Below are 12,186 nucleotides of genomic sequence, written 5' to 3'. Positions count from 1 at the left end.
AATTTTTTTAGATGATTTGGCATAACATTCGGTTTGATTGATATATATATGTGTATAATTTGAAATATTGAATGTGATATAATTGGTTTTAATTGGAAAATTAATAAAAATATTTTTTTTAAAAAAAGAAAAGGGCTGCTCACCAAATGCAAGATACAGCTCAGATACAATTCAGAAAGTGGCCCACAATAAGAGGCTTACAATACAAAAACACAAAAATACATTATAAAAAAATTCCTTCAGTAGCACCTTAAAGACCAACTAAGTTTTTATTTTGGTATGAGCTTTTGTGTGCATGCACACTTCATCAGATATACTGAAACAGAAGAAGCCAGACCCTTATGTATATTCAGAGGGTGGGGGGTGGGGGTGATGGGAATGGGTGATGGGCTGATAGGAGTGGTAAACCTGTTGATGACTGTTAATGACTGTTAATGACTGCAATTGGTCTTGCGGGGGGGGGGAGCAAGGGCTGAGGTGCTAAGGAAAGCTTGATCATGTATAATGAGATAAGAATCCTATGTCTTTGTTCATTCCAGGTGGCTCCATGGTTTTAAGCTTGCTAATGAGTTAAAAATACATATCATTGAAACTTTGCTTCAGGAAAACCAAAGTTGTGTGTCTCCCCATTCACTATTACTGGGGAAGCAAAAAGTCTATAACTCCTTTACCACTTGCTCTGGAATGTTTCAGAGGAATAGGTGCAGGATGTTTTCTGTAAGCATGGCCTTTACAGTTTAATGGAGATTAAAAAAGGATTTGCTTTCCCCCAACTTGTCAGAAATGTATATGAAAACAGTATACATTATAGAAGTGCCTTTAAGTAAGTAATCTAATAAATTTCAGAAAGATAGACAGGTTTTTTTTGTGCAGCACATCTTTAAAGTTGATTATTGGGAGAGAAAAATCTAAAATGGATTTTGCTTACTTCCCTGCAATTTAGGACAAGGCTGGTGTTTTGGTTTTTTAAAATGAAAATAGCATGTATTACACATTTGTCACTGCAAAATTTCAGAAGGATTGGTGCATGAATTAAAGCCTGTGGATTCATGGATATATTTTTTCTTTGCTCAATGGACACCAAATTCTGTGATACAATGCATTAAACCCCAAAGACACTAAAATGCAAGTTGCAATTTTGTGCACCATTATTCATGTGTGTTTATCACTGGATTTATGTGCATTTCTCTTGTATTTCTGATATTTCTCTTTCAGCTACCAATATTTAAGAGGCTACATTTTCACATTCACCTATAAAATTAAAGGGTGGGGTATTAGGATTTTGTTTTACATTGGACATTTAAATCTAGCAGTCCTGCATACAAGATACATCCTTATCCCACAGTACCAAACGTGCCTTCTTATAGTTACATACCTTCTTATCCAGGAAGATGACCTGTGGTTGCCTGGGAAGGGGGCTTTCCGTCACCCCATTAGCGGGCTGGATCCGGACAGAGATGTTGTAAGGCCTGACATAGAGGCAACTTCCTGGAGTTTGGCTGCTTCCATTTCTTGAACGTTAAGAGGAAAGGAAACCACCATTACTGGTTATTCATTCAGAATACATCTGAAACCATCACTAGGCATATTGGTGAGAGAATTGCTACCCATACAGCTAGTTTTCTGGAATCTACCAGTTTTCCTTATCCTAACAGGTTAGTAAATCCGCTGTGCTCTCTGCTTTTTGGACAGGGAGTAATTCAAAGCTGGTGCCTGCAAATATGTGCACTGTATCTTTAACTGCACTATGATCCTTTCCTTTTCAAATTCCCTGTGCACTTAGGCTCCTCTTTAAGTTTATCTTCCAAGAGGAAAAAATGAATTCAAGCACCTGGGATTATTTGAATGCATGGGAGAAGGAATTTCATTCTGAGCCCACACAGCCTGAATTCCTTCTCGATGCTTTGTGTCATTATGCTTATTATATATGCTTCTAAACCACTGCTACAAAGTGATGACTTGGGTTTGATATTGCCTCAAAATGAAAGTACAAAAACCATTTATTCAGCTCTCCTGGTGTTTGCTTTAAGGTGCGGTAGAAACGATGCATTTATTGAGAGCCTATTCACTTTGGTTTAACTCAATTTCTTCAGCAGGTTTCTCTGTATTCTAAAGGCACTCTGGGCTTTGCAAAGCTTTTGCCTTTGCAAACTATGCTAGGAAGGAAAAGGGAAAGTGGCTGATTTCAAAGCTAATAGTCTATGTTGCTTTCTAATACTGCCAATCTGAAATAACGCACAGGGACTGAGAAGTGGATTGCAGAAAATTAGTGGGAATATTTTCACTAGGCTTATATACTCTTCCTAGGGCTATCACAATATACTCTACCTAAGCAGGAAAACTATTCTCATCAGTGCTAGCAATAAATGTAAAAGAATGACTTCACTGGGCATAACTGGTAAGATCAGCAGGTATGTGTTCTGCCAGACCTCAGTAAAGGTTACAAGCTCACTGTTTTCAGGCCTGCTGCTCCCACCAGAGAGAACAAGACCGAGCTTATTAAAACCTAGACTGACTGGTTTTTTGGAGAACCATCCCTGATTGGAAGTGTCAGTCATAGGACTCTTCTCCTCTGCCTCTCTGCTTTTTGTGTTTTCCATTTATGAAGAGGAAGTTTGGAGGAAGTTCTAAAATTGGGCTAAATATCCCAAACAAGAAAACCATCTCGAGAAACTCTCCTGAGTTAATTCAAAGTGGCTCCAAAGCCTCAAAGCCTGCTAACTTTGCTTTGGGTTTTGAGGCAGTCAAAAATATATTTGAGACGGGGATGGTTGCTTCATCAGAGGTGAAGCCACAACCCTAGCGCAGATACATCAGCTCAGACTTCGTGCATCTGGTGAAATGGGCAACGAAGCTGCAAAACTTTGTACCGTAATAAATCTGTTAGTTTAACTCTAAGGTGCCACAAGAATTTTGTTGCTAAGGTGTTAAGAATTTTGTTACTTTTTCCATGTCGTAGCATCATAGAATCATAGAGCTGGAAGGGTCATCTAGTCCAACTGTCTTTAATGCAGAAATCTTAACTAAAGCATCCATGACAGATGGCCATCCAACCTCTGCTTAAAAAAGCACCCAATGGAGAAGAGTCTGCCACCTCGTGAGGGAGACCGTTCCACTGTGATATGCGTGTGTGTATGCTTTTTCTAGGGTCGTGGATGGCGCCGTGGTCTAAACCACTGAGCCTAGGGGTTGCTGATCAGAAGGTCAGTGGTTCGAATCCCCACGACAGGGTGAGCTCCCGTTAGAATAATAGAATCATAGAGTTGGAAGAGACCACAAGGGCCATCCAGTCCAACCCCCTGCCGAGCAGGAAACACCATCAAAGCATTCTTGACAGATAGCTGTCAAGCCTCTGCTTAAAGACCTCCAAAGAAGGAGACTCCACCACACTCCTAGGTAGCAAATTCCACTGCCGAACAGCTCTTACTGTCAGGAAGTTCTTCCTAATGTTTAGGTGGAATCTTCTTTCTTGTGGTTTGAATCCATTGCTCCGTTTCCGCTTCTCTGGAGCAGCAGAAAACAACCTTTCTCCCTCCTCTATATGACATCCTTTTATATATTTGAACATGGCTACCGGTATCATATCACCCCTTAACCTTCTCTTCTCCAGGCTAAACATACCCAGCTCCCCAAGCTGTTCCTCATAGGGCATCGTTTCCAGGCCTTTGACCATTTTGGTTGCCCTCCTCTGGACACGTTCCAGCTTGTCAGTATCCTTCTTGAACTGTGGTGCCCAGAACTGGACACAGTACTCCAGGTGAGGTCTGACCAGAGCAGAATACAGTGGTACTATTACTTCCCTTGATCTAGATGCTATACTCCTATTGATGCAGCCCAGAATTGCATTGGGATTTTTAGCTGCTGCATCACACTATTGACTCATGTCAAGTTTGTGGTCTACCAAGACTCCTAGATCATTTTTACATGTACTGCTCTCAAGCCAGGTGTCACCCATCCTGTATTTGTGCCTTTCATTTTTATTTTTGCCCAAGTGTAGTACTTTACATTTCTCCCTGTTAAAATTCACATGTACTGCTCTCAAGCCAGGTGTCACCCATCCTGTATTTGTGCCTTTCATTTTTATTTTTGCCCAAGTGTAGTACTTTACATTTCTCCCTGTTAAAATTCATCTTGTTTGCTTTGGCCCAGTTGTCTAATCTGTTAAGGTCATTTTGAAATGTGATCCTGTCCTCTGGGGTATTAGCCACCCCTCCCAATTTGATGTCATTGCTCAGTCCCAGCTCCTGCCAACCTAGCAGTTCAAAAGCATGTCAAAGTGCAAGTAGATAAATAGGGACCGCTGCAGCGGGAAGGTAAACAGAGTTTCCGTGTGCTGCTCTGGTTCACCAGAAGTGGCTTAGTCATGCTGGCCACATGACCCGGAAAAACTGTCTGCGGACAAACACCGGCTCCCTCGGCCAGTAAAGTGAGATGAGCGCTGCAACCCCAGAGTCATTCGCACTGGACTTAACTGTCAGGGGTCCTTTACCTTTTTATGCTTTTTCTACATATTTTGCTCCCAAGTTAAACCTTGCTTGCTAAATAGCGGAAAGAACTAGCTTTCCTGCAGGACATTGTCAATGTCTAAAATAACTGGAAAGAAAATGCTCCCTTCAAAGGCAGAATGTATTGCCACTCTGCCCAACGTTTTGGCTCATGGGAACCTGAACATTCCTCCCTGTAGCACTGCTAAAAGAACATGCAGGATTGCTGCTTTCCTGCTGAGCAATATCAGGAGGTAAGCAGGTTAGCTTGTCAGTTCCCTTAAGGAGAAATGGGGAAGTTCACAACACCCAGGAAGAGCGGGCCCTGTGGGGAAACTAGAAGGAGGTTATGCAACAGGGGATCACAAACACAGACTGGCTGAACATACTGAGATCCACAGGAGAGCAGACCCTTGTGCCAAAATAGGATGTGTGTAAGGGAAGAAAGCTGTACAGATCTGTTGGTAAAATACAAAGGAGCTTAATCATTTACAGTTAGTTTTATGAATAGCAGAGGGGGACTGGGAGAAGACATTGTGGGTGGTTTTTGTGTGCACCACAATTCTGAGCACTGTAGGGTCTCTGTGTGTGTCTAGGTTTGAGAGAAGTACTGAGGTTTTGCATTCCTGTTTTTCTTTAGCTTTAAAAATTCTGTGTGTGCATTTGTTTGGCTACTGTGAGAACAGGCTGATTATACTTTGTACTGTTGATACAAAGGATACCTGTTATGCAGTGTTTGAAATGCCAACTGTTTCTTTGCAAAGGAGGAGAAAACCGGAACAGGTGAAAAGAGCACAACTTTTCTCCCAGCAATTGCAACAAAGTAAAACACCTCTCAGCTTAGTTACTGTACTGCAGGTGTTAAACTCTTAGTGAAACAGCCATGCTTAAAAGTACCTTTGCAAAGGAAGTTGGTGAGAAAGCCAGGCCCTGCCATTGGCCAAGACCTGTGACTTCTTAGCAGCCCCACCAGTCTGGTGGGTAACAGCATCTGCATTGTTGCTTAGAAATTTCCCCTAGGCTACTGAGCTTTTCTATACTGTGTCACAAATGGCTCAGCTCTCCTAGTAAAAAATTTTCCCTACCTCTGACTCCCAAGAGTTTTCTGACATTTCTGTGGGTGCCCTATGGTTGCCAATAGCAACCAGCAGGTCCTTTCTACAGCCCCCAAGCACCACGTTTCAACCACACTATATATTGTGGAGATTAATGAAACCAAGGCTTACATTATTAATTATAACCATAAATATTCGACCCTTTCCTTACCTGAACTGTGAATGGTTAAGGACCGAAACTAGGCAGTCCTCTGATTCACTTCTTAAGTTTAGCACCTGGGGAACAGTATCCGGAGAAAAGTAAACAGCCTTGTGTTGCAGGACAGACCCTGCAGACAGGCTGTTTCAGCATATCCCAAGGTAATACCACTTTAAGCTCCCTATAAACTCTTAACAGCTTCTATCCTAAAACTAGACTGTAGGTGGTAGAGTTTTTTACGATATGTTATAATAGTGCAATAAATCTGTTAGCTTAAAATCGAATCTCCGTGGCCTTTTAGAGAAATCATCATTAAATGCAAGGCCCTCTTAATGATGCCATCCCGGTGAAATTGTTTAATCTGCAAAGGGGGTGAAAGGTCACCAAATGAATTTTTTATAATACATCAACTTGACACGCAATAGGGAAAACTGTAATAGATAAAAGCAAAGGAAAAGGGCACTGTCTTCTTCTGATAGGTCAATAGCAGCCAAGAGAGTCACTCATCCACTTTCCCTTCACTGCTGTGCTCCTTTCCCATTTAATATGGACACCCAATTAATACCTCAGCGCCATAGACAACCTCATTTTAGGTGAATTATAGCAATTCCTTCCCCCTTCTCTGAAATGAAAGTGATCACAATACATCATAGCATTGCACGAATTAACGTTAATTGATTCCAGTTACCAAGCATCGATGGGCCACTTCTATAACCTGGGCCTTATTGGGAGCTAGAAGGGATGGGAGCAAGATTAGATTGCAATGTCCGTTGCTCTGGCGACGGAAGTCACCTGACACCTTGTTAGGTGGTTTGTACGGTTCTATTGCAAACCCCAGTGGGGTCGTCAGTAAACTGGAGTGATGTCCAAACATCATTACAAGCTGCTTCGATATTAAAGCGAAGGGATTAACACCTTATTGCAAGCAACCTGGATTTGTCACTGTGCTGTCGTTATCCAATTTCTAGCTGATAATGTGACTATGGCCTGCGGACGCAAGGTCCTCCAGCTAAAAGGAGAGTATATAAAAAAAAATCCAACTGCCCAACAGCTAAAGTCGTTTAACCCCTCACCTTCTGTGCTTCCTGCAGATGAGCTATGGTGTTTGTTTGTTTGTTTGTTTGTTTATAAACTATATTAAAACAGTGGACAATGGCAAAAATGGGGTGGAAAAACTTCCGCATTCTGGGGCCTAATTCTTCTCTACCATGTAGTTATTTTCTGTCAGCTCAGATACTTGTTGTAATGAACAAAGACAAAACCCCACTTTTCTTAGGCTTAATTTATGTTGATGTTAATACATAGTGACTCTTGAAATGGATTTTCAGTGCATTGAAACAGTCTTACAAATGCCTGGAAAGCTCTCATAACACAACACCTCCTGGCCAAGCCTGAATTTTGAATATTTTTCAGGAGATGCTTTTGTCCTACCACATGATGCCCAAAGTCTTCATGACACAGTGCATATGAAAGGCATTGAGGAGTCACTCCTGGCAGGCGTGACTCACTTGCATAAAGCAGTGTGCTCAACACGCAAGCCTGGTAGACCTTCATCTTGGTAGTGGTCATTAGCATCACATTCTTCTATACCCTTTGGAGATGCAAGCCATTGCCATAGCTGCCTTGCCAATATACTTGCCCAGGTCAGCGTCAATGGAGAAATTGCAGGTTATGGTGTGACCTAGGTAGACAAAATTGTCTACCTCAAGCGTGTGGTTATCATTGCTGATGCTGGCAATGTCCTGACCCAGAATGTTGGCATTTTTTTGTTTGTTGTGGAAAGGTGGGAATCTGCTCTATTAGTTGTGTGTGTGTGTGTGTGTGTGTGTGTAAGAGAGAGGGAGGGAGAGACTGCTAGAATTCCCAGTGAAACTCATTGCTAAATGTGGCGCTAAAATTTTCTTCGACTGAGTTGCCTTTGATTAGGCATGTTTGTTTTCCAGGGCAGAACATTGGAAAGCAGGAGCAATGGTTTTTGTTTGCTTGTTTTGTTTTCTACTAGAATTTAGGTACCTAAAACATGCAATAATTAGACCAGATTAATGTTGGTTGAAGCCTTGGAGCTGTATTAATTGGTGGGGTGTTGCAGAAAAACATGGCCCTTCATAGAACAAAGATAGATAAATTTGATTAAAGGAACCAAAATTTGATGTCTATGATGCAAGGGCTCCCTGGAAGGACAGATCGTGAAGCTGAGGCTCCAAGACTTTGGCCACCTCATGAGAAGAGAAGAATCCTTGGAAAAGACCCTGATGTTGGGAAAGATTGAGGGCACTAGGAGAAGGCGACGACAGAGGACGAGATGGTTGGACAGTCTTCTCGAAGCTACGAACATGAGTTTGACCAAACTGCAGGAGGCAGTGCAAGACAGGAGTGCCTGGCGTGCTATGGTCCATGGGGTCACTAAGAGTCGGACACGACTAAACAACAACAACAACAACAACAACAACAACAACAACATGATGCAATGACTATTTTATACCTCTTTCTGTGCCTTCGCAACAGCCATGTAGAAGGCAGAAAGTCAGCAAAAACAAGTGCACACAGTTTTCCCTGTGTTTTGTTTATCAGGGTTGTTTGAATGTATGATGTGATTGCCTTTAATCCCTGATATACGGGCCCTTAATCTCTGCTATGATTCAATGGTCTAGGTTGTTTTTAGTAGTTCAGTGCATGGCAAGATGGGAAAGACAACATTTCACACACCCCTCAGCAAGGACACCAAGAACAATTTGAGCTACTCTAATAATAATAATAATAATAATAATAATAATAATAATAATAATAATAATTTATTTATACCCCGCCCATCTGGCTGGGTTTCCCCAGCCACTCTGGGCGGCTTCCAACAGAAAAATAAAAAACAGTAATCTATGAAACATTAAAAGCCTAGTGTGTGACCTTCTGCAAACCCTGCTTGCAAAGGACTGCCCCCACTACATTTCTCAAGGTCTGCTGCCACACCTCCTGCCCGTTCCTGACCCTCCCTTTTGTGCCCATCTTGTGCTGACTTGGTCATTCCAGCAGCTGCTATAGAATCAGATAGCTAGCTCAGAACCATTGCTTGCATTGATGCTGCTGTGGCAGCCGTCACAGTGGGAGAAATATGTTAATTTTCATTCTGTGGGTCTTGTATTTACAGGTCTCACCCTAGTGAGATAAATGGGTTTCCATTGCTCTCGGGCATAAAGTGACAGCGTTGAGTTATAAAGGCCTTTTAGATAGGTTTGCTATGGACAGTAGATATTAAAAGCAGAGCACAGCTTCAGGGTGATGGCGTACCAGGGGGGAATCAGTAATGTGGGAATCAAACCCTTTAATTCTTGTGCACTGGTATGAAGTAATTGAACCCAAATTAGCAATGGACAGCCAAAAGTGTAGCAAGATGATGTATTGTTTAGTGCCAATAATAAACCAGCAGCATAATCCTATGCATGTTTGCTGAGAAGTCAATCCCTACTGTGTTGAAGGGGGTTTACTTTCAGGAAAGTATACACAGGTTAGAATTTGATGTATTTAATTGCACAATGCCTGAGATATGTCCAACCCTGAAGTAAAATTCCAAGTAATCAACCATTTTAAAGTAAGCAGCTTATTTAACTATCGGTGTTCCTGACAGTCTCTTTGTGCCTTGTCTATGAAAAGGTGATAATTGCACTTCAGACTGAAGTCAGGGAGCGGCGACTTACTGTACAGGAAGGCTAGTGTAAACTCTCTCATTTCTGACATGGCCATATTTCTCAAATCCCTTTTCCTCATTAAAAGTATAATTGGGAGTGGTGAGAGAGAAGCATCTAAGCCCTTTGCAAATACTTATGCGCTGTTCCCCAGTCATGCCCCCAGCATATGTGACATATGGGGCAGGACTTCTCAGTGTGGCCCCATGTGCTGAAAACTTTTCCATGCCACCTAGTTTATACAGACAATTAATGGGTGTGTGGGGTGTGTGTGTGTGTGTGTGTGTGTGTGTGTGTGTTATAATTTGCTGGTGATTTGCAATTTCATTGCCATTGTAGCTATAATTGTTGTACACACAGTTTGATAAGCTGTATATGCTTTTATAAACAAAAAGTGCCCCCATAGGGCTGTTCAAATAACGTAGCCAGAGTTGGATGAGTGGTTTGGGCTCACTGACTCAAACCAATCTTGGCCATAATTTGAAAGTGATGGTTGTTGTACCACTTGTTTCAGTGAATGAAGGGTACAGAAGAGTAAGCCTTTGGTCTAAGTCATGGGTAGGCATACTAAGGCCCGGAGGCTGGATCCGGAACATTCGCCTTCTAAATCCAGCCCGCAGACAGTCCGGGAATCAGCGTGTTTTTACATGAGTAGAATGTGTCCTTTTATTTAAAATGCATCTCTGGGTTATTTGTGGGGCCTGCCTGGTGTTTTTACATGAGTAGAATGTGTGCTTTTTATTTAATATGCATCTCTGGGGTATTTGTGGGGCATAGGAATTTGTTCATTTCCCCCCCCCAAAAAAAATATAGTCCAGCCCCCAAAAGGTCTGAGGGACAGTGGAGCAGCCCCCTGCTGAAAAAGTTTGCTGACCCCGTAAGTCAGGCATCCCCAGACTTCGGCCCTCCAGATGTTTTGGACTATAATTCCCATCATCCCTGACCACTGGTCCTCTTAGCTAGGGATCATGGGAGTTGTAGGCCAAAACATCTGGAGGGCCGCAGTTTGGGGATGCCTGCCGTAAGTGCTTCTGTGTCAGCCACTCTTGACAGGCTCCCCCCACCTGGTGCCCTTCAGATCATCCCTCACCACTGACGACATTGACAGGCAATGAAAAGTGCTTTTTACATAGCATTTACAACATTACTATTTTACATGAAGTTCACTTACCTGGAACTTCCCTCCGCCGGAACTGAAGTGGCAGACACCATCACCACTAGGGTATCAACTGGTATTTTGAGGGCATGCTGAAGTTCACCAGTCTGTTGGGCATTGATAAGAGCATTGGCTAAACTTGTCAACCTGTCACCTGAAAATGAGGAGGCAGGCTTGTACCTTGGATCACTTATTTCAAGGATCAGCACTCTCAAACCAGTGAATGAATCGGGTGGCAGCAAGCCCCCAAAGGTTGCTGAACCTGTTTGAGTTTTCTGCTGGCTAGCTCTATGATGAATGAATGCACATGACTTCATAGGGGGGCACTGGTATTTCCTCTTTGTCGCATTGTCTGCTATGGTATTTAAGGTGCTCTCACTTCCAGATGTGTTGAGGACTGTTCTGACTTGGTCCCGCCCAATCTGTAAAAAAATAGTCAGCCTTTGAATCACCACTGCCTCGGCCTCTGCTATAGTGAAAGCAACATGAAGAGAATTGTATGTGTGTATTTCAATAGGTTCATCCCAATGAATGGCAACATACAGAAGATTCTCATGAAAACTGAAGTAATTGGTTCCCGTCGCAGCATTTGCCAATGAAGGTCTGGGAAACAACAAAACTGGTGGCATATAGTTCCCTTTAACAAAAACACGGAAGCTTCGTGGCTGATCATAAAAGATAGCTAAGAGAATCCTTGTAGCGTTGTGACCACTGTTTAAGTAGAGTCTTAGCGACCAAGGCACCGGACCATTGAAACAAATTTTTGAGAGCTTGCTCAATGGCAATATTGAGTAAAATGTTGATGAATGCTCTGTGGCACAGCAGGATCCCCGTGAAGTGGCTTCGCTGAAGGTATCAATGAAGGTGTCGGTCACCATCACGGGTGGAGAGAGCTTCCAGTGACTGGCTTCTGTATCTGTACTTTCTAAAACCACCACTGCATAGTTTGCTTCTCTACAGAAATACACATTTGATGACGGTTTGTAGATGCACTTTCTGTCTTCTCTGTAAATGCCTGTTAAATAAATAATACATCATCAACACAGACTTGCCAACACTTGTAATTTTGTCGCAAGACTTGTAATATGTGACAGACATTTCTCTTAACACAGTCTCTGAAGAGGTAAACAATTGTACGACTACATTATTAGCTTTCATCGACGGTGTGATTGGGAGACCAGATGTGAGGGCGGGGAAAATATGTGCCTGCTCCAAATGACAAGGAAAATTAAAGAGTAAAACTGGATGCTGTTTTCAAAAAAGAAAATGCACTTTTTAGATTGAATCCTTTATTCATTTCAAAGTAATAAAATGCATAATTGCATTACATTAATGTGATTAGACAAAGATTGCTGATTGAGTTGGCACTAATGCAGAAAGCTGATGCCTACAGATGTACCAATGAAGCCTTAGATCACTGAAGGTTCTGACTGGAGCAACAAAAAAAAGAGATGGTTTTTCAGTAGATTTCATCTGGAGGCAGGGCCGGCTCTAGATAGACCCCCAGTGGCACAGTGCACCGGGCCTGTAGGCAGGGCGCCGTGCGTAAACCATGCTGCGCCCTGCTGGGGCGCCAGAGCGATCTCCGCCCCTCAGCGCCAGGGCGCGCGACCTG

At 42.5% G+C, this 12,186-nt stretch overlaps 1 protein-coding gene across 6 annotated transcripts in view; it reads right to left on the bottom strand.

The window, feature by feature from the left end:
* Nucleotides 1–12,186, bottom strand: part of PKHD1 (PKHD1 ciliary IPT domain containing fibrocystin/polyductin) — a 261,509-nt gene that overhangs the window by 21,520 nt on the left and 227,803 nt on the right. For all 6 annotated transcript variants that reach the window (XM_088665480.1, XM_035110412.3, XM_060272303.2 and 3 more), the window contains 2 exons: nucleotides 10,587–11,586; nucleotides 1,376–1,511 (listed from right to left, as the gene is read on the bottom strand). In XM_088665480.1, coding sequence (XP_088521606.1) covers nucleotides 1,376–1,511; nucleotides 10,587–11,586 — 1,136 coding nt within the window. The remainder of the gene's footprint in view (nucleotides 1–1,375; nucleotides 1,512–10,586; nucleotides 11,587–12,186) is intronic.

Source organism: Zootoca vivipara, chromosome 3 (assembly GCF_965207765.1).
Source record: "Zootoca vivipara chromosome 3, rZooViv2.hap1.1, whole genome shotgun sequence".
Lineage (NCBI taxonomy): Eukaryota > Metazoa > Chordata > Lepidosauria > Squamata > Lacertidae > Zootoca > Zootoca vivipara.
The sequence above is the reverse complement of the archived record's forward strand: the minus strand, read 5'-3'. Positions and strand labels throughout refer to the sequence as shown.